Raw genomic sequence first — 25498 nt, forward strand, 5'->3', positions numbered from 1 at the left:
CGAGCTCACCACCTTTTTCCCTTCCTCTGACATCTTTCTTATTTGGTTTGCTCCGCATCTTTTCTCGCCACGAAAGCGTGTGGAGTTGGAAGAGCCGACTCCTTCGCGGGATTCTAGCTTACCAAGAATTTTTCGTCCCCCTTGGTTTCGTTGCCTAATCAGGAGAGGGAACAGAGCCTGGAAGAAGCCAAAGACGCCTTCGAGTAGGAGCTTCCTTCCTTCTCCTCAAACCATCACACCTATCGACCACAAGGAGTGAAGAAATGAAGGTCTCAGCTTCCTTCCCTTCCCCTTGGATCTCGTCGTCGTCGTTTTGCGCTCGATCAACTGGAGGAGCGTCGACGAGGAGGATCGTAGCAGAAAGACGAGCTCAGGTGAGCTTCCCCTTCCCTTCTTTCCTTTCGGCTCGATTCCTTCCCTTCGTCCTCGACTTTGAGTGCTGATTCTCAATCTACTACGACGTCTCAGATCTCTTCTCAACGATTCTTCTCAACCAACTCTTCTCGCGTTCGAGCCACTTTCCCTTCGACGACTTGCTCCCTTCGGCCATCTCCTCCCTCCTCAGCCTTCTCCTGGCCGCCATCTCGTCTAAACTCATCAACAGCACCACCTCCACCATCGAAGAAACCACCGCCAACATCCACTCCTACTCCTACCTCTACACCTTCACCCTCCTCAGCTCAACCACCATCAACTCCTCCCTCTCCTCTCTCCTCCTCACCTTCACCTCCCTCCCACCTTCCTCCTCCACCTCCCAACGTGGAAACTACCCTCTCGATCGTCAACCCTCACGAACCCCTCACCGACTGGGCCATCATCAAGAAACTCGCTGGAAACATCTGGCCAAAATCAGACAACGCCGTCAAAGTTCGAGTCGTCCTCGCTCTCTCGTTGCTCGTCGGCGGGAAGATCCTCAACGTTCAGGTCCCCTTCTTCTTCAAGAACATCGTGGACTCGCTTAACCTGCCGGTAACGGACGCGTCGACGGTGTGGTTGGTGGTCGGGTGGTCGATCTTGGGATGTGAGTCAACAGTTTCGCCTTTCATTGTTGAGCTTGAGCTTCCCTTCCCTTCCCGACGCGTCTCTTCCCCTGCCTCCCACCTCTTCACCTTCGCCCAAAATTCACCTCAACTGACCCCATTCCTCTCGTTCCACTTGATTATTCTCAGACGGAGGAGCTCGAATCTTCTCTGCCCTCTTCTCCGAGTTCAGAAACGCCGTCTTCGCCTCGGTCGCTCAACGAGCGATTCGAAAAGTCGCCAGGGAAACCTTCGAGCATCTCCTCGCTATGGATCTCAAGTTCCATCTCACCAGGCAGACCGGTGGGTTGACGAGAGCCATTGATCGAGGAACCAAGTCAGTTCGCTTTTCTTCTTATCGTTTCGGATCGAGGTGACCGAGAGACGTGTCGGGGAGGAGGAGCCGAGCGAAGCTGATCCTTTTCTCTCCCTTCGTTGTTCGACGCGCTCAGGGGAATCTCCTTCGTTCTTTCCTCCATCCTCTTCCACGTCATCCCTACGGCTCTTGAGATCACCATGGTCTGCGGGATCTTGGTCAGTCCGAACGCGTGCTCTCACTCTCACTCTCCTTCCCGTTCCTCGGCCCTGACCTTTCCTTTCTCCTTCGTTTGATCGGCCAGACTTACAACTTCGGATGGGACTTCGCTGCTGTTACGGCTCTGACGATGGCTGCCTATACGTGGTTCACAATTCAGACGACCGCTTGGAGGTGAGTTCTCACGAAATCGAGATCGAACGAGGAGGAAGGCGCGTCTGATCCCTTTCTCTCTCCCTCTTCAATCTACAGGACGAGGTTCAGGAAGGAAGCCAACGCCGCTGACAACAAGGGAGCTAGTCGAGCTGTCGATGCTTTGATCAACTACGAGGCTGTCAAGGTTCGCTCTCTTCGCCCTCAGTCCTCTTCCCGGTCGCGTCTTGAACCTGATCGTTTCGTTTCCAACATTCGGTTCCTTAAAGCACTTCAACAACGAAGCCTACGAGGTTGCCATGTACGACAAAACCCTCGCCACCTACGAGAAAGCCAGCGTCAAAATCGCCACGAGTCTCACGTACCTCAACTCGGGTCAGAACGTCATCTTCTCGAGTGCTCTCACGGTCATGATGGGGCTGGCTGCTCAGGGCATCCTTAAAGGTGCGTCTCTGCATTCTCTTCGCTTCGTTTCGATGAAATGTGTACTGACCAGGCGTGGTGTTGGTTTGTGCAGGAACGATGACGGTCGGAGATCTAGTCATGATCAATCAACTTGTCTTCCAGCTCTCGCTTCCTCTGAACTTCCTCGGAACTGTTTACAGGGAGTTGAGGCAGAGTTTGATCGATATGGAGGTGATGTTCAACCTTCAGTTGGAGAACACGCCGATCAGGGTGAGTCGTTTCGTTTCGTTCTTTCCAAGACGCGTCCCGCTTCTCCCTCGCCTTCCCTTCTTTGCTGAAGGGCGAGGAACGAGCAGGTAGATTATAGAAGGAGCCGAGACGATGACTCGGAGATTCAAGGAAACCGCTTTTCGACTCCTCGAGCGAAGGAAGGGGAAGAGACGAACGAAACATCGAACAAAAGAACGAGTCGGACTGACTTTCCTCCCCTCGTTTCCTCTCAGGACCCGCTCAACGCCCTCCCCCTCGCCCTCAAAGGCGGCTCCATCTCCTTCAAAGACGTCACCTTCGGCTACCATCCCGACCGTCCCATCTTCCAAAACCTCTCCTTCACCATCCCCGCTGGGAAGAAAGTCGCCATCGTCGGATCCTCCGGTTCCGGAAAATCAACCATCTTCCGTCTCCTCTACAGGTTCTACGAACCCTCCTCAGGTACCATCTCGGTCGACGGTCAACCCATCGATTCGGTTACGTTGGAGAGCTTGAGGAAGAGCATAGGAGTGGTGCCGCAGGATACGCCGTTGTTCCATGCGGATATTCTGCATAACGTGAGGTATGGGAGGATGGACGCAACGGATGAGGAGGTGATGGAGGCATGCAGGAAGGCGAAGGTGGCGAAGACCATTGAGACGCTGCCTGAGAAGTATGCGACCAAGGTTGGGGAGAGGGGGTTGATGATTTCGGGAGGGGAGAAGCAGCGGTGAGATCGAGTTTCCTTTCTGCTTCCAACGCCTGGACCTCGTACTCATCTCGTCTTTCCTTCGTTCGATTCCGCTTCGTTTCTAGGCTGGCCGTAGCTCGAGTTCTTTTGAAGGATCCAGCAATCCTCTTCTTCGATGAAGCTGTGAGTTTGATTCGAGACGCGTCTCGTCTTCGTTTCTTTTCCTCTGTGTCGAGCTGACTCCTCTCTTCTCTTCCTCTCTCTCTCAGACCTCCGCCTTGGATAGCAACACCGAGCAAGAACTCATGGGAGAGATCAACGCCGTTCTTCGAGATCAAAAACGAACTTCCGTCTTCATTGCTCATCGGTTCGTCGCGTCTCTCTTCCCTCTTCCCTCCTTTCTTCCCTCTCTCCCTCCTTCCCTTTCTAACCCTTCTGCCCTTTCTTGTCTTTCGACGCTCAGTCTTCGAACTGTCTCCGACGCCGACCACATCATCGTCCTCCACGCCGGAGCGGTCGCTGAGCAAGGAACGCACGAGGAGCTGCTCGCTCTTGAGGGACTCTACTACGACCTGTGGCTGGCTTCGTTGGACCCTGCGCCGACTGAGTTGGAGGGTGAGGTGGTGGAAGGGAAGAGCGGGGATGTTACGACGCCTGCTAAGTAGATCTTTGCGTTTCGATCTCGATATTTTTGAGGTTGAGACTCGAGGAAAGGAGAAAGACGAGGGCTACGAGTTGCTTTTGGCTCACGTTCTGAAAGAACAGGTCGACAGATCAAGAGCCAAGAAGAATCGTATCAATGCTACCAACGTAGAAGGAGAAAATCGAAAGAACGAGAAGAGAAGGTCGTGAGAGTTGTAAGGTACGAGAGAGCGAGACGAGGAAGCTACAACATGAGAGAGCTAGGAACGAGATGGATGGTGAGAGAGAGAAAGTGTAGATGGTAAGATGCATGTGGGATGGAAATCAAGAAGAATGTGTAGGTACGAGAGAGAGAGAGCAAGAAGAGGAGAAAGAAGAAACGAAAGGACACGAAAGAAACGAAGTCGAGAGTCGATCAAGCGCCAGCTCGTCCAAGTAGAGCTTTCCGAAGGTTGATTTCCGAGTCGGGATCTGCCTCGGTGTCATCTTCACTGACGTTCTGAGAAGACGAAGAAGAGAGGGAGGCGGGTCAGCCATTGAAGGCGGGAAGGAGGAAGGACGAGACGCGTCGAACTCACCGGATCAGACGACGAGGAGGAGAGCTGATGAGCGGAAGGGTCCATCGATTTCCTGGGATGGAACGTCCGACGAAGGAGGTTGGAGACGGAGGAGGACTTGGTAGGTCTTGAAGGGGAGATGGAGCTCGCCGAGGAGGAGGAGGTCTGAAGCGTGAGTTCCGAGGAGGAGTAGTAGGACGCTCCTCCGGCCGAGGTTGTTCTCGTGAGACCGTCCTCCGAGTTCGTTGGGGATTGGACGAGAGGTTTGTCCTAAAAGGAAAAAAAAAAGAAACGTCAGCGAGGAACAGGAAGGAAGAGAAGGAGCTGCACGCACTGAGAGGAGGGGAACGCTGTTTCGAAGGTTGTCCGACGAGGACTGGGTTTGAAGACGAGCGAGAGCTTGAGGTCCAAAGTTTCCGAGTGAGGGAGACGGGGAAGGCTTCGGACGAGGCTTCATGAACTGAGTGAACAGTCGACCTCGTTGTTGCCAGGCAGATTTGGCGAGCTCCCTCCTGCAGAAGAGAAGAAAGAACGGGTCAGCGACGATCCTTCCCCGTCTCGAGCTCGAGAACGAGTTGGACTCACTTGAACTCGTGGATGAGCTCCTCGAACGAGAGGGTCCTGTTATGATACTCGATCGGAGGAGTAGCGAACTTGAGGTCGTAGAGATCGGTGATGCTCTTCGCCTTGTCTCCCTGAGTAAACGAAAAAGAAGAGGTCAGAACCGGACGCGACTGAAGACGGAGAGCTTGTTCGTACCTTGTAACTGAGAACGAGAGTAGTACTGGAAAAAAGAAAGAGTTCAGGTTAGTGAGGGGTTCCTTGAGAATTGAACAAGAGAGGATAAGCACTCACCTGAGGACGTTGACGTAGACGAAGGTTCGGTTGCTGGAAGCCCTGCTCCTCATCTCGTCGACCTGGGACTTGTCCGCCTTCTCCTTGTCTGCCTTCTTCTCCTTCGTAGCTCGCATGCTCTGGTTGGACTTCGAGCGTCGAAGCTTGGTGGTAGAGGGAGCAGGAGCCGGACCGTTCGACTCCGTAGAAGAGGAGGGGGCGAGCTTGAGGTTCGACGACGACGTTGCTCTCGAGAGACTCTTCTTCCCTTTCTCGAGTGGGACCGAGCTTTGAAGATTCGACGACGATCGAGCTCGGCTGAGGGGAATCGAGGGAAAACCAGACCTCTCGGAGGGTGTTCCGACGGGTGTTGTGGCCGTGGGAGTGTCGCCGAAGGGTTCGAGGGAGATTTCACTGTCATCGGGACGAGTGAGGGAGAAGGTTGCGACGGTGGGGGATTCCTCGACCTTGACGAGAGCCTTGCTCGAGTCCTTGGAGTTCGATTCCTTGGAGTTCGAATCCTTGGTGGGAGCATCCTTCGACTTCTTGTTCCCCTGGAAGAAGTAGGCGAGGAAGTCACGTCCGATCTTCCGCTCGAGCTGCACCCGGACGGGATGGATGGCGAGACCGAAGTGTTCGACGATGGAGATTCCACCGACCGGAGGGAGAAGACTCCATTTGACGACGACGAAGGGAGGAAGCTAGATAAGCAAAGGGAACCTCGATCAGCAAAGGAAGGGACAGTGTGGAAGAGAGACGAGCAACGAGACGAACTTTGGCTCCGGGGACCGATCCTGGCTTGTAGAAGCGAGAGAGGATCTCTGGGAAGACGGCTTCGGGATGACCGTTGAGAGCTGAGAGGTCTTGGATCGTGAGATTGTTGGAGACCGAGCTGTCTCGCTTGTTGAGCCAGTGGAAGGCGATTCCCTTGAGAGCGAGTTTGGCGAGGAGAGTCTTCTCTGGAGTGAGCATGTGCCAGGCGATGTCTCCTGCACTGGCTTCGAACTTGACGGCTGACTTCTTACTCGAGTCTCGATCCTCCCGAGGGTCCTGAGCGGCTGCGATGGCGTCGAAGATGAGGTCGAGCTCTTCGGCGAGTTGACGAGTCTGTCCTCGAATGGTGGCGAGAGAAAGCCGCCCCGACGCGTCGAGCTGATCTTGGTTCGTCTCGTATCCTGCTCGAAGTCGGTCGAGGGACCGAATCCGTTGCTGGAGATCTCGAACGACGTCTGCTGTCCCCGAGAGGTTCGAATGGTCGAATGAGTAGATGAAACTCTCGAGTCTCTTGGACCTCTCCTGCTGAAGATCGTCCTGGTAGAGGAGGAGGTTCGTGACGATGTTGTAGAGCGCCCCGAAGTCCTTGGGCGTAGCACTGACGGCGAAACGAGGGACGTTGACGGCGACGAGATCCTGAAGAAGAGAGTCGAGAAAGCGAAAGAGTCAGAGTCGAGGTCGAAGAGAGGTCGAAGGAAGAAAAGGAGAGCGAACCATGTGATGCTTGAGATGATCGTTGACCGTCGAGTCTCCTCCTGCGACCACCGGTCTGAGCTTGTTTCGAAGACGAAGCTGGTTGAACTTGTCGTACTGAAGAGAAACGTCGGCTTGAGGAACGATCCTCTCGAAGTCGTCGGTGTTGGATGCGTTGTCGTACATGACCTCGAGAGGGACGAAGTCCGATCCAGCCCCGCTGTCGTCGATCTTCGAAGGGTAGAAGGCTTGGAGAGCCGTCATCGTTCCGTAACTCCTGTGAAACCAAAGGAAACGAGGGAGAGTGGTCAGCATCGAGGAGGAAACGAGCGGAGGACGATAGAACGAACCGCCTCATGACTCGAGCGTTGACTGGATCGTCGAGATCCTCCTTGTCGAGAACACTGAACATCTGGAGATCCAAGACGTTTGCAGCGAGAATGACCACCGATTCGTCGTCGACATCGCTTCGAAGGGCGATCTGAGGTTGAAGGAGAACGAAGCAATGCTTCTTCTCGACCACGAAGTCGTCCGAAAGTCCCTCCCATGGATCTGCCGTCGGTCGAGCTCCGTTGAGATGAGTGAAGGATCGAGGAGGTCGTTCTGGGTCGTTCTCCGACTCGACGACTTCGGGTTCCATCTCTCCAGCGAACATCCGGAGAAGACCAGCAGCGACGGCTGAACTAGCTTTCCGAGGGTTTCCAGGCGTCGACTTGGGGAACTTTGGAGGGAGCGATCCAGCTGGGTGCATGTGATGGTGCTGACGAGGGGGAGACTTGGGAGCGACTGGGTGTTCCTTGGTCATCTCTCGAATGAACTTGACGGCGCTGAAAAAGAAGAAAGAAGGACGAAGAGTTCAGCTCAGATCTCGACGCAAAACGACCCGACTTGATCAAACTCACACGCTCGACATGTGGTACTCGAACCCCTTCCTAACTCTCGAGTTGTAGTAGTACTTGAGCATGATCTGGTGGAAGAAGAAGAGGGAGAAGAATCAGCCTCACGTCGCGTCTCGGCGCCTCGAGAAGAACGCTCAGAAAACTCACGTTTCGACCTTCGTTCGACCAGGTAAGCCTCGGAGACTGCACGTGGTAGACGTTGTCGAAGGATCCCCAAGTCGGGTGAGTGAGACGAGTTTGTGTGCTGTGAATGAACTCGTTTCCGAGCGAGGTCGCCTCCCGAGCCGACTTCTCGTGGTCGGTTCCCAACGCATCGCCAGGTCTTGCGACATCCTCCCGTTTCAGGTAGCCTCGAAGAGTCTCGATTTGAAAGTTGAGAGTCGAGATCTTCTTCCGAAGGGAGCCTTCTTGTTTCGAGTCCCTCTAAAGAAAGAGAAACGCGTGGCAAAGTCAGCCTCGGAGAAGTTCGAACGAAAAAGAGGAGGGAAACGAACCGATCCAGCCTGAACCTTCTCGAGAAGAACCTCCACCTCGTCAATCCTCTTCTGACAGAGGTCGATTTGGAACTGAAGAGGATCTGTAAAGAGAGAGGGAGAAAGACGAGTCAGGTTCGTTCCCGACGAGCTGGAGAAGTGTGAGAACGAAGGACGAGACTCACTCTTTACCTCCCCGAGCATGCAAAGATGGGTGGGCTCGTTTCCGAACTTCGAAGTAGGGAAAGTCTCGTCGAGACTGCCGTCCGAAGCGTCGTCTCGAGTGACGTTGGACGATCCGGACCTCTTGACGAAGTTGAATCGAGGACAGTCGGCAATCTTGTGAAGCTCGATGTGAGGGTGAAGATCCGTTGGCGACCAATCCGTCTCGACGTGATCATCGAAATCGAACCACTTGGGATCCGGTAGAGCTGTCGGCCGAGTGAACATCGAGTCGTGCTGAGAGAGACCGGGGTCGAGCTTGACGTGTCGCTTCTCGGGTTCCTTGAAGAGGGCCGAGGTTGCTCGGAGATCCAGATCGTCGAGGACGACGTCGGCGGCGTAGAAGGGTTTGTGAGGGATGACCTTCGTCTTTCCGAGGAGCTCGTTGGTGATCGTCTTCTCCTCCTCCCTCTGATGAAGATCGGCCTTGAAGTGAGCGAGCTTGCACTTGATTCCGAGGTAGGTTCCTTCTCCTCGTCCCCAGTCGGCTCGACTGTCGTTGCTGTACATGTGACTGATGAAGAGCGGGGAGAGATCGAATCGGTACTGGAGAAAGAGGGAGAGAAAAGAGAAGACGCGTCAGGTGGAGTCGAGTCGAAGAAGGCGAGGGGAGGAGAAACGAACCTTGATCGTCGCCAGAGCCTTTCCGAACTTCTTCGAGGGAGGAGGAGATGCAGGGAACATCGTTCCTTGACGAATCGGGAGTCCCATGTTGCCTCCGAAGAGCCTGAAGAGGGTGAGGCGAAGATGAAGGGAAGGAGACGATCAGCGGAAGAAGCGTCGAAAAGAGCTGCGAGAAGATAGATACTCACCTCCACCAAGCGAAGAAGTGAGCGAATCCCTTGGGAGTGAAGTGGAAAGCGTTGTATCCAGAAGCGTCGTCGACGGTGACTCCTTCCTTTCGAGGTCGTTGACGGTTCGTCGGGGAGACGACGGACATCGAGAAGTGGATGTAATCCGAACGGAAGTTCTTGAACGCGTCGTACTTCTCCAGCTGATAAAACGGTAGAGCGAGTGCGAGAGAGTCAGGAAGGGTTTGTTGCTCTGGAAGGACGAGGGGAGGAACGAAGAGGGGAAAACTCACCTGAGGACCAAGACTCTTCACGAACTCGGGAGTCTTGAAGACGACGTCGTAGTGAGGAAGGAAGTCCCAGATCCTACACTGACGATCGAACTTCTTCTTCCCCTTGCACTTCTTGCACTCCAGCCCACAAGTCCTCTCCAACACGAACCCCCAACCAACTCGAGCTCCGTTGGTGAACTTGGCGAAGACCTTCCTGAACTCCCTCTTCGGAGGAGGTGGACGTTCCAAGTATTCGTCTCCTTGGTTCGTTTCTTCCTCGGTTGGTTGCTGCTCGGCATTTCCCATGGCTGCTCGGTCGATGAGGTCTCGAAGGTCGGGGATGGCGAAGAGAAGACGATCGGCGTCGATTTGGATGAGTTCTCGTTCTTTGTTGGGAAGGTTGATGGTGAAGGTAGGTTGACCAGACCAAGCAAGAACGAATCCGGCTCCATGCTCGAGAACGCTGTAGGGGCTTCGGGAACCTGGGCAGAGAGAGAAAGAGGAAGAAGGGGCGAAAGAAAGAGGAAGAAGGGGCGAATCAGCTCCGAACTCGACGCGTCGATGTTCGATGGAAGAGACAGATCAACGTACCTTTAGCGTGGATGTGAACGGGTCCTTCGAAGTCGAGCTTGAGCCTCCAATGGAAGACGAGTCGAAGCTTGTCCCAGAATCCAACTCGTTCCGAGGGATCTCTAGGAGGATGAGTGAGAGTCTGCAGGAGAAGGAGGAGGGAAAGGAAGAGCTCAGTTCGAAGCTCGGGAAGGACAGAGACAGTAAAAGCTCACCTCGAACACCTTCATCATGTCCTGGACTCCAGGCTGGTACGAGGTTCCCCAGCAGAAGTCCGTCACCGACGAGGTCTGGATCTTGATCTTCGGTTCCGCGTAGGTCTTGACGGGCATGATCGTCTTCGCCACCAGGATCCCGAATCGAGCTGCTCCCTCCTCTCCAGTGTTCTCCGGGATGACGGTCGATTCGATCCAGTAGAACGAGTCCTTCCCTGCCATCTCCTCTCCGACGACGAGGTCGGTTTCGAACTCCCAGGCCTTGCGAGGACCATCCGACGAGGCGAGCTGCTCTGGAGTGAGAGGTGGGATGTTGAGGAGGGGGATGGGGTAGTCTCGAAGGCTGAACTTGGCCGAGTCCAACGTCCAACGAATGTGAAGAGGGACGAGGAGGGAGAACTCGGTCGTCTTGGGGAGTCCGTGTCCAAGATCGTGCATAAACTCCCTGAGCTCTTCTCCGTCGAAGGAAGGACGCTTGATATCGACGTCGACGCCGACGAAGGTCATTCGGAAGAGGGGAGCTGATCGAACGGTGGGGGCGACGTTGATGGGAAGACGAGGATCCGCTTTGGTGAGTCCGTTAACCTGACGAAGAGCTCGATCCTCCCTCCGACCTTGCTCGTTGAGAGCTGCTCGATGTCGACGAGTCCAAGCCGACGAATTGTACTGATCCAGTCTCCTCCGAGCATCCTCGACTCCGACGGTGTGTTCAGGTCCGAGGTTCCATCGAGAAGTCGACGACTTGGGTCCCTTCGAGCCCTCCTTTCCCTCCTCCGCTGCTCTGATCGCTGCGACCTTCGCGTCGAAAGCTTCGTCTCTCTCCAGCCTGGCTGCATGCTCTTCGTGACCCACTCTCCAGATGAGGTTGAGCTTGGTGTCGATCTCGTCGTCGGTGGCCTCGAAGGTGAACGTTTTGCAAGATAGATGGATGTCCGGAACCGATTTGGCTCCCTCGACCTGAGGTTCGAATTGAAGGGAGACGTCGGCCTGTTTGAACATCTTGGCGAGGTGCTTGACGGATTTGAGGGTAACGGAGATGTTGAGAATGAGGTTGGCGAGCTTGTACGAGAAGGGGATCCGAAGTCGAGCTCCTTCGAGACTGACGGAGACGGAAGGGACGCGTCCGACGGGAAGGTCGAGGACGATTCGAACCTGACGAAGTCGAGCGAGTTCCTCCCAGAGTACCGGCGAATCCTTCGGTTGAGATCGTTGGCGAAGACTGGGGACGAATCCGTAGATGCTCTCGACCGTGATCGTCTTCGGTCCTTCCGAGGGAGACTGGATCTCGAGGTTTCGAGTCCGAACGAAGAGGTCTTCTCCGAGAGGGAAATGGAGGTAGAGGTGGACGGTTGAGACGGCGAGGGTGACTCCGAAGGCTGAAGGACGTGGTTTGGATGGGGAAGGAGATGGTTTGGAGGATTTGGGTCGAGCTCCGATATGCTTGACGGCTTCGATGGCGCAGAGGCAGCAGTAGACGTGAGCGAGATCGAAACGAAGACCGACCTCCTTGACGGTGATCATGACTTGGTTGGCGACGGCTGGACTCTTCGTCGTGACTGGCTTGCTCTGAAGCTTGAGTCGAATCTGGACGGCGGCGGTTCGGAGGAGGGGAGTTTTGGCTGACTCAAGGGGGGTGAGGGCGAAAGGGTTGATCGTCTGAGGGTCCCAAGGGTTCTCGGACGCGACTGGTGGTGCTCGTTGGAAGTCCCAGCTCGTGAGAGTTGGCTGTCTCCGTCTTGCTGGAGGGAACATCGACGCCGTCGAAGAGTTCTTCCCGTTGTACGACGACCGTCCTCGTCCTGAGAAGTCCTGTCGAGCGTTGAGGATCGGGAGGATGGAGAAGTCGTGGGCGGTGAAGGAAATAAGGGCTGCTTCTCCTCCTGCCTTGTCCGCTTCGAGTGCTGCAGCTGAGGCTTGGACAGCGATGTCCTCGGGAAGCTTGAGACCGTCTCGCATCCGCGAGGTGGAAGGAGGAACCCTCGTTGCGTGTTTGGGACGATGGAACGAGTACTCCGCGACGACTCGAGTCCTGAGTCGGATTCCTCGGACGAGTTTCTTCGAGCAGTCGGGGTTGGGATCGATGGACGCGACGACGAGATCGAAGAGAGCGATGGATCCGTAGAAGGTGAGCCCGGGAGGGAGTTTCTGGAGGATGGAAGACGGGTAAGGATCGGTGAAGGGTTCGACTGGATCCGTGGGAGGAGGAAGGGAAGAGTCCGTTGGCGGTGGAGCCTTCTCGAGACGTCTGAGCTCCGAGGCGAGACGATCCAAGCCTTCGACGACTTCCTGATCCCAGATCTCGATGGTGACGACTCCGAGGGAAGTCGAGATGTCCGCCATGGCTGACTCCAAGTCCAGGACGACGACCTCGCTCAGGATGTCCCCTCGACGTTCGATCCGATCGAATCCGAGAGCCTTTCCTCGTCCGTCGATGGCTCCTTCCTCGATTCGAATGAGGAGCTTGTCCGAGGGAGTGATTCGATCCACCTGGAGGTTCGAGTTGGATCTGACGAAGACGGAGAGAGGTCCGAGCCAGCCGCTGGTCTCGAAGTTGAAGTGGCGAGAGTAATCGTCAGGAGACGCCTGGAGAGGTCGTCGTTTCGTCGAGTTCGTCTGGGTAGAGAGACCGGAGAGGTTGCTGTAAAGAGAGAAGGGGATACGATCAGCCGAGATGGAAAAGAAGGAGACAGTGAGAAGAAGAAAACGGTGACTCACTGCTTCGACTTGACCTTCGACGCGTCCGAATAGCTCCCTCCGAGGTTGAACGATCCGCCACGAAGAGTGAGGAAGATGGACGTAGGCGTGTGTCCCTCTCGAGGTGAAGCTGAGACGAGGAGAGTCGTCTCCCCTAGGGTTGAGGCGACGGCGAAGCGAGGGATGGGCCAGGAGGAGGAGGAGGATTTCGAGGAGGAGGGAGGAGAAGGTCGTGATTTCGACTTCGGTTCCCGAGCTTGAAGAGCTGATGCGAGAAGCTCGAGATCCTCCATGGCGGCGACTCCTACGACTCCGTCAAGAGCCATCTCGCAAACGACGAGCCACGAGTTCGGATCCTTGGGAGAGAGGGACGCCGAGGGAGGAGGCGAGGCGAATCCGTCCATCCTTGCTCGTCCGAGTTCGAGCCTCGTCGTTGGTATTGGAGGATGCGACTTCGACGTTGGCGAGGCTGCATCGTCGTCGCATCCGATCGTGACCAGGCTGAAACGTAACGACGCTACTCCTGCTCCGATGGCGAAACCCTCTCCTGCTGGATGGGAACCGAGCCAGTCTCGATGGAGCTTGCACTCCTTCGGACGGGAGATTTGAGCGCCGAGGTTGAGACCGTGGACGACGAGTTCGACGGCGAGAGGAGGTGCTAAAGGAGAGGGAAGGGCTTCCGGAGTCGGCTCGAGGCTGAAGGGGACCTTGACGTTGAAGAAGCGACGTTCGCTGTGGGTGACGACGACGAGGGCGATATCGAGTTTGGCCGAGTCGAAGCATCGTAGTAGGTTCTAGTAGTCGATGAGGAAGAAGTGACAAGTGGGTCAGCCCAAGGGAGAAACTTGTAACGAGAGTGAAGGAGTCAAGAGACTCACCCTCTTAGACGGTCGTTTCGCCTTGAGAAGGCTCCTGTCGACGTTTCGAGGAGGTGTTGGAGGCGGAGACGACCTCCTTACTGATACGAAATCCTCCAACGAGTTGACGCAAACGGCGACCTTCCCATACACACCAGCCTCGACGAGAAGAGCTCCCTCTCCGATCAAGTTGACGCCAGGACCGAATCGATGACCGAGGCGGACGCGAATAGGTCCATCGATGGAGAAAAGGAGGTTGGGAGGATGCGATGAGGATGTAGGGATGTAGGGAGGAGGTGCTGATGTTGATGAGGTGGAGAAGACGAGACTGGATAAGGAAGCGAAGGAGCCGGTGCGACGAGGAGGGGAGGAGTCGCGTGGGTTGGAGGCGATGGAGGAGGAGGTTTTGGTCCGTGAACGTTCTTCGAACGAATGGGAGGATGGTACTCTAGAGAGGAAAGTCGACGATCTTGGGGAGTCCTTCGGCGACGACTCGTCTCCTCCTGATATCCTCCTGACTTCCAGCCTCCCAACGTCTCCGATGTCGAGCACGACGCTTCCCACGCCCGCACTCCTCCCGAGCCCTCTCTTCCAAACCCTCGACGCCGAACTCCCCAACCATCGAGCTCCCTTCTTAGCTCGCTTCATCCTCGTCAAACGGCTCTTCCTGACCTCCTCTTCGTCGGATCCGTACCCATCCAGACGCGACTCGTACTCCAACGACGGCGGAACCGTCAACTCGACGCGCGTTCCTATCCGGAGTCCTCCCTTGAGCGACAACTGCAATCCCAATCCCTCCACAGCTACCTCCGGTACCTCCTCCTTCAGGTTGAACTCCATCTTTCCTTTGAACTCGATGTCCACGACCCTGGCGAGATCGGGAAGAACGTTGAGAGTGCTCCTGAGGAGATTCTCGGCGAACTTTCGAAGCATCGCTCGTGCCTTCCTCTTGAAACTGTTGAAGGCGAAGGTAGCTGATTCACGGGAGGGTTGAGGGAAGTAGGAGGATGTGCGGAGGTGAGATGGGAAGCGTGGACGAAGAGGAGGAGGAGAGGAGAGGCTGATGTCGGGGCTGTCGAGGAACGAGGCGGCCATGGAGTGAGGAGGAGGGGAGGAAGGAGGGGACCAAGGGCGTTGTTCGTTGTAGAGGAAGGGAGAACCTGGCGGACTGATGAAGGAGGGATCTTGATTGGGTAAAGGAGGGCGAGATGGTGAGGAGATGGGCGAATTGGTTGGGGAGGGAGAGCTGGGAGGGAGGAAGGGTCGGCTTTGAAGAGTGACGACGACATCCTCGACGACTAGGCTGATCCAAGATCGTACTCCTTTGGCCTTCCCTCGATGGAAGCTGATGCCAATTCTGGAAGGAAAAGATCGAAGGGAAAGGGAGGGATGAGCAGGAGTCCCGACCGAGAAAGGTCAATCGAGGAGGGGAGGGAGGGAGGAGAAGGTCGAGCTCACCTCTCAACTTTCACTCCCACTACGTTCCTAGAGCTTGAAGTCGAGCTCGGCGAAGACGCATAGTTCCATTCGATTCCTCGTACACTCCTGAAACTGATGGTTCGAACTTTGAGGTGCTTTGAGAAGGTCGTCGTGAGAAGAGGCAGAAGTCGGCGGAGGACGATGAAGGTGGTTAAGAGGAGGAGGAGGCAAGTGGGAAGAGTTCCTAGAGGAAACTTCGACATGGTGGTTGGAGAGAAGACTGAGAAGAGAAGGCCAAGGAAAGATTAGCTTTGAGTTCCTGTCAACATGGGCTCTGGATGCTCGCTTCAAAGAGCAAGAGCTCTTGAAGAAGGGTTCGTCGTCTCCTCCCTCCCTCCCGTTTCTGCTGATCAAGCATGGAAAACGCGAAGATTCAAACTCACGAAGAAGCTGGTTGATGAATCTGGGAGGCTAGTTGTGGTATCCTCGAGGTGGTACGAGCAAGGCGACCCGTTGGCTTGGAGAGGAGCTGAATCAGGGAGAGGGAGGGAGGAGGTTTGGGCGAGAGGAAGAGGTCCGGGACCAGCGACCAGCGAGGTCGAAAGCTTCCTTGCTTTGCCTTGATGGATGTCGCTGAAGCTGAGGAGAAGGCGATGGAGGATGGGAAGTCTGCTAAGGACGACCAGCGGGATCGTGATGGCGGTTTGGGAGGGAAACCAAACTCCAAATGCGAGCTCAACCTTGAATCTGCCCCGGCTTCCGTCAGAGCTGCCCCTCCTGATCCTCGTCTATTTTTTTCGTCTCTCTTAATCATCAGAAGCTGAGGATACGTATTCCACATGATGAGACTGTGGACCGAGGCAAGAAAATTTGACCTTCCCTGAGATCGAGACGTGTCGAAAGGGGGACGTCAGCTTGCTCCCTCCTTCCCCTCCTTCTCCCTTACGCCTCTAATTCTACCCATCCGGCCCCCTTTTGTCCAAATTTTCGAGATCGCTCCCATCGAGGACTCGAAAAGAGGTTCGATAATTGGCTCATTAGTGTGTAGCAGCATGAATCGTGAGAAAAAAGCACCCAAAAAAGTAACCGGAAACGCGTCGCGACCTCTCTGCCATTCCTCTCCCTCATCTAACCTCGTCCAATGTACGAAGGCATGGTGGTCGCCTGTGAGAAAGAAAACGAATCAGTTCAAGTCCTGGCCAAGTTATTTAGGCGAAAAAGCTCACCATGATGGTCATCGTCGCGCTTGAAAGAGGAGAGGGGAACGCAAACGCGTCAACAATCAGGAAGAAAGGACGGGACGAGGACGGGATGAGGGAAACTCACACGTTGGTAGTGAGCGGCAGACCGGACATGTAGACGACGGCATCTGCGACGTCTGAAACAGGGAAAGAAGCCTCGACAAGATCGTGGCCGGAAGGTTGAGCCTGAGGAGAAAGGACGCGTCGAGGGAGGGGAGGAGAAGGAGAGAGATGGTCAGGAAAGACGCTTCAGCAGGGGAAACCGCACCAGTCAAAGATGTAGACATACCTTAGGTGCAGAGGTATCTCCGAGAGCGGTGGTGGCGTTTCCTGGACAACGAAAGAGGGAAAAAAAAAACAGCGTTCAGCTCGAGCTGTCAGATTCAAGTCGAGACCTCGACGAACCGATGTCGATCTGAGAGCAGGCAATGTTGAAAGCTCGACCATCTGTGAAATGAAACGTTTTGAGGGTCAGCTTGCTGATCAGCAGGCCCTAGAGAAAAAGAGAGAATGAGAGGACGAACCGAGCTGAGTGCACTTGGTCAACCCGGTGATGGCGTGTTTGCTCATGGTCTGTAGAGTAGGAGAGCATCAGGTTCTGAGAGAAGGAATGAGAAGACATCGAAGGGATGAGAAACCTACGTAAGGAGCAGAGTCTGTGCAAGGAAACGAAGAAGAGATCAGTTCAGACGCGTTCTCTCGAACGAATAGCGAAACGGGACTCACTCATTCGAGGAACGTGAGCAGAGATAGATCCGTTGTCTGTGAGAAATCAGAATATCTTAAGATCAGCTTCGGTCATCCCGGAGTCTTCTACCGAATCGAGAAGGGAACGAGAGCGCACTAATGAGCCTCCCTCCCTGAGGCTGCTGAACCTTGAACTGCCTGACCGCCTCTTGAGTGATGAGGAAAGCAGCTCGAACGTTCACAGCCATGACAGCATCGAACGTCACCACAGGAAGATCCTCGATCGCAACATCAGGAGCTCCGATCCCAGCGTTCTGCAGCAAAAGCAGAGGTCAGTCGTCGTCGAGACGGCAACTCACCTCGAAGACTGAAGGAGAGAAAAGCTCACATTGAAAACCACATCAACCCTCCCAAACTTATCCACAGCAGCCTTGAACAGCGCAACCACCGCCTCCTGGTTGCTCACATCTCCAGCGACAGTGAGGATGTTCTCCGGTGCTTTGGTCGGTTGAGCTTCAAGGCAGAGCTGCTCAGAGTTGTCGAGCTCGGTTTGTCGTCGACCGGAGAGAACGACTTTGTAGCCTGCTTTGGCGAGAGCTTCAGAGGTGGCTCGACCGATACCTATCAAGCGCAGAGAAGGTATGAGTTAGTAAGAGGTGGGAGAACAGTCGGATCGTGCCGAAGGGAGCAAAGGGAGGGGAGGGAGGGAGAAAGACGAGCTCGGTTCAATCGAAGGAAGGGAGGAAGAGAGAGAGAGAGAGTGAGCTCACCACTGGATCCTCCGGTGACGATTGCGACTTTGGACATTGATTATTAGATTGGTGAGTGTATAGAGAAGGGCTGAGTGCGAGAGAGAAAGTCGTGGTTGGGGAGAGAAAGGGGAGGGAGGGGGAAAAGGGAGAAAAGAAGGAGAGACGGCCTCGGAAACGTTCCGAAGCTTCCGATCTACAACTCAGCCCTAGAACAAACAACCCGTTGTGCTCCTGTCTCGAAAATTTCCCTGGGCTCAGATTCATAATCTTATCAAGCGGCTGGTGAATTTCTTGGCTTGGGAAATTTCAAGCAGGCAGAGGAGGAGGGCTCTCGAGGTCGACGGCCCTCTCTTCTTTACTCAGCTCTTGTCGAAGTGGTTCTGGCTTCCTCATCCGATCCCCAGTTCAGCATCGTCCTTTCCGAACCTCGGCTCACCCACTCAGCAGTCAGCTCATCACTCGCTCGAACCGTCTGCCGAACCGTAGCTCCAGAACTTCAAGCCGTTGCTCTCTTCTCGAACGTCACCTCAAGCGCGTCCAACCGACATTCGATCTTGTCTAAAAGAAATCCCTCCAGCTCTCTAGTTCGAGCTGATCTACTGCTTGAGAGTAGGGATGAACTTCTGCAACGCCTCGACGATAACGAGGTGGTCGTCGGTCTGCCAGCAACCAAAGCAAAAAGTGATTCAATTGAGGTTGAGCTCGAACGAACGAAGGGGAGGAGGGAGAGCTGACCTGCTTGAGTCCGGAAACAACAACGATTCCAACCAAAGGCTCGACACCCTCAACTCGAAGAGGGAATCCTCCTCCGTGGATGGCGTACTGAGTACACAGCGACGACGAGGTGGGAAAAAGTCAGCTTCGAAGTTGAGCTCGCACGTTTCGTCTCGTTCAGCCCATCTCCCTCCCTTCCTTTCCCTCTCCTTCCTTTCCCTCTCCTTCCTTACCCAACAGTGAAAAATAGTGTCGGAAGCACTCACCTCAGTCTCAGTTCCAGCCCAAGCAGGAAGGATTCCCTTGAACTTTGCGTTCACTGCAGCCAAAAACAAAACAAAAAGCGGCAACGGAGAAATCAAGGTCAGCTCGGTTCCGCCTTCCCCCCTCCTTCTCCCTCCCCTCCCTCTTCCCCTCCACCCTCTCCCTTCACTCCCTCCAACCCTTCAGGCACTCTCCACCCCTTATGCAGCCCCCCATTTTACCGCGAAAAAAGCTCAAACGAACTCACACCCTCCGGTACTCCTCTCCCATCTCGCGACACTCCTCCTCTTCCTGTCCACCCAGCTCCTGTTATCCCCGTTCGTGCCCTTCCCAGCGGTCGCGAAAAAGTACAAGTTCTCCGAGGTTCCAGCTGTGATCTGGATGACGACGGCAGGAGAATCTGGGAACTTGGTCTGAATGTGGGTTCGCAAGGTGGTTCCAAAATCGAAGGCGATGGTCGAGTCGAAGGAGGGGAGGATCAGAGTGGATTCTTGAGTGAGGGTTAGGGCGGCGTCCTAGAAAGTGGGTTGAAGAAGTGGTTGATAGGGAGGGAAAGGGGGCAATAGACGGTGGTGGTGGGTTGGGGAAGAGGGAAAGGAGAAGGAGGGAAGGAGAAGGAGGTGAGCTCGGAGACGAAGATGGGCTGAGAAGGCGAGCTGGGCTGAAGAAGGCAAAAGAAGAGAGACTCACGAAGAAGGACATGGCTGGCTAGTGTAGTCTAAGAGTGAAAGAAGGGAAAAGAGAGAGGAGGAGCTTGTGGTGGGTAGAGGATAACGGAAGGAGAGGGCGAGATTTGAAGGAAAGAGGACAAGAACGGTGAGCTCATCCCCTCGTTTCCTTCGCCCTGACCCCGTTCTTGGTCGCCTCGGTTTCGCTCTTTTTGCTCAGCAGAACTCGAAAGTTGCTTCTATACTCTCTGAGTAAGCGCGTGAAGTTTTTGCAGTTCGTTCATCATCTATAAGGGCTCTCTTCCTCCAAGCACCGACTATCCGCCGACGTCCACCTCCACGCTCCTCTCTTCGCCTCCTCGCAAACCAAACCGGACCAAAAAAAAAAGCTGAGAGACCAAATGGAAAGAGAAGAATAGAAGAAGAGTCGTGCAGAGATGGGCACTCGCTCGAGTAAAGTGGAGGGAAGGGAAGGGAGGGTTCTTTTGTGAAGGGGAGCGAGAGACGGGTCGTGAAAGGAAACTGGGAAAGAGATAGATGCTCTAGTATACTAGCAAATTGTTTACAACCTCGCAAGTACGGCTGCGGTAAAATCGGAGGTCTTGGCAGATCCTCCCATGTCTCCAGTTCGGACAGATCCCTCGGCACTGAAGAGAAGGAACGAAGGAAGAAAGGAAGGTCAGCGAAACGAGTCCTCGCTTCCCTCGACCTCTCTCATCGAGAGCGACTTTACTCACATGACGTCGTAGACGGCAGTGGCGATGGCGTTGGCGTGAGAGTCAAGACTGTGTGAGAAAGAGAAGAAGGGAAGGGCGTGGTGAGCTCAACTCAGAACCGCGACGCGTCCTCGTGTTTTGCAAGAAAGACTCACCCAAGGTGCCTCAACATGAGGGAAGCGGAAAGGATGATGGCGGTAGGGTTGGCGACGTTCTGTCCCATGATGTCCTTGGCGACGTGTCTATCGAATTGAAACAGAAGAAGGGAAGAGGTCAGCTTCGAAGTTGGAACGAGGTGTTTACGAAGCGATGAAGAAAGAAACGTACCGGCATCCCTTTGAGATTGAGAGAAACAGGTGTAAGAGTAGGTCAGAAACTAATGGATAGTGGAAAGGAAGGAGAAGGTGGACTTACAGGCTCGAAGAGAGCGAACTCCTGAGGAAGGGCAACGAAGGAGGAAGAGGGAGCGAGGTCAGCGAACGAAGATGACGAGCTCGGTCAAGTAGAAGGGGAAGGAAGGCTCACCCGACCCATGTTGCATCCAGGAACGACTCCGGGTCCTCCAACGAGAGCGGCACCGATGTTTCCAACGATGTTTCCGTAGAGGTTAGGAGTAACGACGACGTCGAACTGCTGGGGGTTGGCGACGAGCTGCATGGAGCTGTAGACCGACAAAAGGCACGAGTCCGAGGCGAGGGAAAGCGAGAAGGTCAGTCTCTCGACGAGCACAAGAAAGAAGAGACGAGAAAAGAAAGGGAGGAGGGAGAGAGAGATGGAGATACGAACGTGTTGTCGACAATCATCTGGTCGAACTTGATACCGGCAGCCTCGTACTCCTTAGCGACCTCAGCACAGGTTCGGAGGAAGAGACCGTCTCCGAGCTTCATGATGTTGGCCTTGTGGACACAGGTGACCTTCTACTCGAGGCGAAAAGAACGAGAAGGAAGGAAGGTCAGATTCGATGTCGGTCGTCGCCTTCTCCCTCCCTCCCTCCTCTCTTTTCCTCGCCAGCTCCACCTTCTCACTACAAACCCCAGATCCGTCCCCTCCCCCACCTTCCTGAAGTACAAGAAGCTCGTACGTACCTTCCTTCCGTTCTTGAGAGCGAAATCGAACGCGAACCTGGCGATTCTCTCCGACCCCTTCCTCGTCGAGATCTTCAAGCTCTCAATGACACCGGGGTAGGACTGGTGCTCCAAACCCGAGTACTCTCCCTCGGTGTTCTCTCGAATGATGGCGAAATCGACGTTGTCGTGTCGGGTCTTGAGGCCAGGGAGGGACTTGCAGACGACGACGGAAGCGTAGATGTCGAGCGATTGACGCATGGCGATGTTCCAAGAGTTGTGCTCTCCGGGTCCCATGGTGGTGGAAAGGATACCTGTAGAAACGCAAAGAAAAGGCGCAAGGTGAGCTTGAGGGAAAAGGAGAAGACCGGGGGAGAGATGCTGAACGAAAGAAGGAGCGACGAACCCTTCAGTCCGACCTTGTTCCTCTTGAGCGAATCCATGGCAGCCTTGAAGACGGTCTCGTCTCCTCCGGTCTCTCCAGAAACGTCGTACTGGTCGAACTCGACGGGGACGTTGAGGTGCTTGAAGATCTCCTTGACGGAGTCAGCGAGCTCAGGTCCGATACCATCACCAGGGATGAGGGTGACCTGAGAGAGAGAGGGAAAGAAGGAGGGAAGAGAAGCGAGGAGGTTAGCTCGACCGTCGTCCTTCCTTTGAGCTTCAGGTGGATGAGCTCGAAGATGTAGATGATAGAAAGATGTGCTTACGGTGTGGACTCCTCCGTACTTGGTGGATCCCTGCGATAGAAAAGGAACGAGGTGAGCAAACAGAAGGCAGGGAGGTCGACGTCCTTCATCTCTCTGCTCGGAGATTGTCGGGAGCTTTCGAGGTTGATTCGAGGGGAAGATTTACTCACCCTAGAGGCGACAACAGGAGCAGCAGCGTAAGATCGAGAGATGGTAGGCTGTAGAGACAAAGAGAGAGTTGTAAAGGTCAGAGAACGGAAAGAAGAGGCGGCAAGGAGGGAGGGAGGAGGGAGAGAGCAGGGAGCAAAGAGAGAAGAGCTGTTTGCTTGGACTTACGAGGGTTGACTTTTGGAAAGCGTTGAGAGAAGTCGCAGACTTGTGGATAGAAGCTCGGAACATGACTGAAAGAGAGAACGGAAGAGAGAAGAGAGAAAGGGAAGGGAGGTTGGACGGAGTGAAGGTTGAGGGAGAAGAGACGAAGGAAGGGGACGCCAGGGAAAAAGGTCAAACGGTTCGGCAAGAGACCCGTCACGGAATCCCTCCTAGCACCTCACTGAGACATTCTCCCAACTTGGAACCACTCGAGAGCAGAGATCAAACTTTCCCGAATCGACCAGTGTGACTCTCGTATTTGTAGGATGTTTCCGAGTCGACCTATAGCAGTCGAAAGAATGGACCCGACCGTCGGCCGGCGGCGAGTTTTCTTTGCTTTTCGAGGTCGAGCTTGCATTGGTCTTTCTGCCCTATACCCTGGATCCCAACCACCACTCGTCTCTTTCTCCCTCTCTTCTCCTCTCTCTTCTCCCTTTCTCCTTTTCTCAGTCATGCTCTCTCGATCCGTTCTCTCTTCGGCTTCGCGGTCGTTCATTCGAGTACGTCCTTCCTCGCCATCTCTCTCGTTCCCTTTCCTTTCTGCCCTTTTGAGCTCACTCTCTTCCTCTCTTCTTCCCTTTCTTCTTCTTGTTCTCAGCCTTCGCGATCTTACGCTACCGCTTTCAACTCTGCTACCGTTCAGGGAGCTCCCACTTCCGTCTTCGCTTCCCAAAAGAACGAGAGGGTAAGTAGGGAAAACAATCCAAACCTCCTTCCTCCCTCCGCCCCTGCCTTCCTTCACAAGAGATCTTCTTCCCTCAGCTCCCTTCGATCACGGTCAAACGAGCTGAGCGAGATCTACTTCTGAGCGAGCTCAAGCTGACCTTCTCTTCTCGTTTCTCCTGTTGCTTCGTAGGGAAACTACATCGTCACCCTCATCCCCGGAGACGGTCAGTTCTGCAGCTCCTCTCTCTCTTCCTTCTCGCCCATCTCTCTACAACTCACACTGACTCTTCCTTGCTTCCTCTCCTACAGGTATTGGACCCGAGATCGCTGAGTCCGTCAAGGCCATCTTCGCTAAGGCCAAGGTACGTTGCTCTCTCCCTTCCGTTCAGCTCTTCGAATCTCGCTTCTCGAAGGCGGACGAGCCCATCGCTTCCTTCGCGTTTCTTCCCTCTTCCTTCTCGTTTCAAGCTCACTGACTTTGATTACTCTCTTCTGGTGCGTCTATAGGCTCCCATTGAGTGGGAGGAGGTCGACGTTATGCCCACCATCGTTGATGGAAGGTCTACCATCCCTGCCAACGCCGTTCACTCCATCAAGAAGAACACTGTCGCTCTCAAGGGTTCGGTTTTCCTCCTCTTGGTAGCTTGAGCTCATTCTTGAGTTGATGAAACGAAAGCTGACTCGTCCATCTACCTCGTTGAATATTCAGGACCTCTCGCTACTCCTGGTTCGTCTTCACCTCCTCCCTCCGTCTTCCGCCGACCTAATCCCTCTCGCCGCGTTGGGCTCCTCCTCCTCTTTTGCTGACTTCTCCTCTTCCCTACTACCCTCCTACCTCATCTACCTCATCCTCTCTTTTCTCTTCGTCATCCTCGAATCACTTCATCCACCTCCACCAGTCGGAAAGGGACACGTTTCCCTCAACCTCACCCTTCGACGAACCTTCAACCTCTTCGCCAACGTCCGACCTTGCGCTTCCATCGTCGGGTTCAAGACCGCCTACGACAACGTCAACACCGTCCTCATCCGAGAGAACACCGAGGGAGAGTACTCTGGTATCGAGCACGAGATCGTCGATGGTGTCGTTCAGTCCATCAAGTTGATTACCTACGAGGCTTCCGAGCGAGTCGCTCGATACGCTTTCCACTACGCCAAGGTCTGTGGAAGGAACAGGGTTACCGCTGTTCACAAGGCTACTGTTATGTGAGTGTTTCCCTCTCGCTACGTTGGAAGTGATTGAGAGGAGGACGGGAGGAAGAAGAGAGATGTGAGCTCGAGAGTCGAGGACTGACCTCGTTCCGTTTCGTTTTCTTCTTTCGCTTCGACGTTCACAGGAAGCTCTCCGACGGCATGTTCCTCAAGGCCTGCAGGGAGGTCGCTAAGGAGTACCCCGAGGTTGCCTACGACGAGGATCTCCTTGACCGAACTTGCCTTCGAGTTCGTTCCCATCCATCTCTCCCTTCCCTCCCTCCGCTCTCCCATCTCCCTCCTCTCTTTTCCCTTCGTCTTTCTGACCACTTCTTCTTTCTTCCTCGTCGCAAACAGATCGTCCAGGATCCCGCTCCCTTCGCCAACACCGTCCTCGTCTCCCCTAACCTCTACGGAGACATTCTCTCCGACATGTGCGCCGGACTCATCGGTGGACTCGGACTCACTCCTTCTGGAAACATCGGTCGAGACGCTTCCATCTTCGAGGCCGTTCACGGATCTGGTGAGTGGCCGTTTCTCTTCTGTTCGAGCCGTCGAAACGAAGAAAGAAGGAAAAAGGGACGTCGAAGAAGGAAGGGAGATTGAAGCTGACCTTCGTTTGCGTTCGTTTTTCTTTTCCAGCTCCCGATATCGCTGGACAGGGAAAGGCCAACCCTACCGCTCTCCTTCTTTCCGGTCTTATGATGCTCAGGCATAGTGAGTCCAGCTTCCCAAACCGTCTTGACTTCGAAAAGAAAAGAAGGAGACTGAACTGACGCGCCGTCTCGTTTCGCTCTCCTTCAGTGTCCCTCAACTCTGTCGCCGATAACATCGAGGCCGCTACTTTGAGCGTGAGTTCTCCCCGTTCATTTTTTGCTTCGCGACGTATTGCTGACGCTCGTATCTCTCTCCATCAGGTCATTGCTGAGGGAAAGACGATTACTGGAGATCTCAAGGGTACTGCTTCTACCCAGGAGTTCACCGATGCTATCCTCAGTAGGATCAAGTAGATTTGAGAGTATAGGAGACCTGGAATCTATATCTTTACGAGTTTGGGGCGCTGGGGGACGAGGAGAAGGAGGGAGGACGTCCAGGCGACGCGACGCGAGGGCTCTCTCTTTTCTAGACCGAGAGCGCATGCTTTTTTTTCTTTTTCTTTTGCACACAACCCTTTATAACGATTTGACTTTGAAAAGATATCGCTCGAGGAGTCGGTGGGAGGAAAGGAAGAGGGAGAGACGAAGGAGAAGAGAGACCGCGTCGTCGGGTCTCGGTTCCAGTGTTGCTCTAGGCGCAGCTACAGAACGAGCGGTTTGAATCCGAGGGTCTTCGAGGCCGGCGTTCATTCACTTCGGAAGTCGACTCGAAATCACGATGGCAGGAGAAGTGAGATTGGACTTTCTTGAGCTCACAGACGGATCGACTATTCTACTCAGGCTTGTTAGTAGTACATGTGCCTATGAATCTACATGTACTTCTTATCGCATCTCATCGTGGTCGATCCGTGGAGCTC

At 54.6% G+C, this 25498-nt stretch overlaps 6 protein-coding genes across 6 annotated transcripts; 2 read left to right on the forward strand and 4 right to left on the reverse strand.

Moving 5' to 3' along the window:
* Positions 1-263: 263 nt before the first annotated feature.
* On the forward strand, positions 264-3769 carry BDY24DRAFT_409795 (ABCB family ABC transporter ATP-binding protein/permease; the record flags this gene model as incomplete). The annotated part of the gene is made up of 12 exons (XM_076642832.1): positions 264-374; positions 469-1021; positions 1170-1356; positions 1472-1553; positions 1640-1728; positions 1807-1894; positions 1977-2151; positions 2225-2382; positions 2616-3091; positions 3178-3235; positions 3322-3419; positions 3516-3769. 12 exons carry the CDS (start codon positions 264-266, stop codon positions 3715-3717), a joined length of 2277 nt encoding a protein of 758 aa, XP_076496272.1. The 3' UTR covers positions 3718-3769.
* Positions 3770-3816: 47 nt separating this feature from the next.
* BDY24DRAFT_73247 (golgi-body localization protein domain-containing protein) lies at positions 3817-13181 on the reverse strand. Its single transcript, XM_076645093.1, has 19 exons — positions 12710-13181; positions 9995-12632; positions 9801-9921; positions 9231-9691; positions 8959-9140; positions 8771-8873; positions 8110-8692; positions 7946-8028; positions 7599-7874; positions 7455-7519; positions 6903-7379; positions 6574-6829; positions 5860-6495; positions 5107-5786; positions 5011-5035; positions 4837-4946; positions 4586-4763; positions 4273-4521; positions 3817-4193 (listed from the first exon to the last, which is right to left on the reverse strand). Exons 1-19 carry the CDS (start codon positions 13090-13092, stop codon positions 4110-4112), a joined length of 7590 nt encoding a protein of 2529 aa, XP_076496273.1. The 5' UTR covers positions 13093-13181; the 3' UTR covers positions 3817-4109.
* Positions 13182-16006: 2825 nt separating this feature from the next.
* On the reverse strand, positions 16007-17754 carry BDY24DRAFT_390616 (SDR family oxidoreductase). Its single transcript, XM_076640686.1, has 11 exons — positions 17663-17754; positions 17281-17513; positions 17050-17206; positions 16932-16967; positions 16848-16861; positions 16730-16778; positions 16611-16652; positions 16495-16535; positions 16291-16391; positions 16191-16209; positions 16007-16128 (listed from the first exon to the last, which is right to left on the reverse strand). The coding sequence occupies exons 1-11, from the start codon at positions 17697-17699 to the stop codon at positions 16093-16095; spliced, it is 765 nt and encodes a 254-aa protein (XP_076496274.1). The 5' UTR covers positions 17700-17754; the 3' UTR covers positions 16007-16092.
* Positions 17755-18132: 378 nt separating this feature from the next.
* On the reverse strand, positions 18133-19398 carry BDY24DRAFT_390618 (uncharacterized protein). The gene is made up of 5 exons (XM_076640687.1): positions 19313-19398; positions 18870-19137; positions 18625-18677; positions 18380-18466; positions 18133-18303 (listed from the first exon to the last, which is right to left on the reverse strand). Exons 1-5 carry the CDS (start codon positions 19322-19324, stop codon positions 18241-18243), a joined length of 483 nt encoding a protein of 160 aa, XP_076496275.1. The 5' UTR covers positions 19325-19398; the 3' UTR covers positions 18133-18240.
* On the reverse strand, positions 19399-22316 carry IDH1 (isocitrate dehydrogenase (NAD(+)) IDH1). Its single transcript, XM_076640688.1, has 12 exons — positions 22096-22316; positions 21930-21977; positions 21781-21810; positions 21477-21660; positions 21092-21384; positions 20793-20923; positions 20532-20667; positions 20421-20441; positions 20334-20341; positions 20162-20248; positions 20028-20075; positions 19399-19937 (listed from the first exon to the last, which is right to left on the reverse strand). The coding sequence occupies exons 1-12, from the start codon at positions 22156-22158 to the stop codon at positions 19853-19855; spliced, it is 1134 nt and encodes a 377-aa protein (XP_076496276.1). The 5' UTR covers positions 22159-22316; the 3' UTR covers positions 19399-19852.
* A 186-nt stretch (positions 22317-22502) lies between these two features.
* On the forward strand, positions 22503-25182 carry IDH2 (isocitrate dehydrogenase (NAD(+)) IDH2). Its single transcript, XM_076640689.1, has 12 exons — positions 22503-22631; positions 22730-22816; positions 22988-23021; positions 23107-23159; positions 23305-23416; positions 23507-23524; positions 23697-24000; positions 24132-24234; positions 24343-24508; positions 24628-24702; positions 24790-24836; positions 24903-25182. Exons 1-12 carry the CDS (start codon positions 22584-22586, stop codon positions 24993-24995), a joined length of 1140 nt encoding a protein of 379 aa, XP_076496277.1. The 5' UTR covers positions 22503-22583; the 3' UTR covers positions 24996-25182.
* Positions 25183-25498: the final 316 nt, after the last annotated feature.

This window comes from Mrakia frigida (assembly GCF_051309035.1).
Source record: "Mrakia frigida strain ATCC 22029 unplaced genomic scaffold BDY24scaffold_17, whole genome shotgun sequence".
In the NCBI taxonomy this organism is placed as follows: domain Eukaryota; kingdom Fungi; phylum Basidiomycota; class Tremellomycetes; order Cystofilobasidiales; family Mrakiaceae; genus Mrakia; species Mrakia frigida.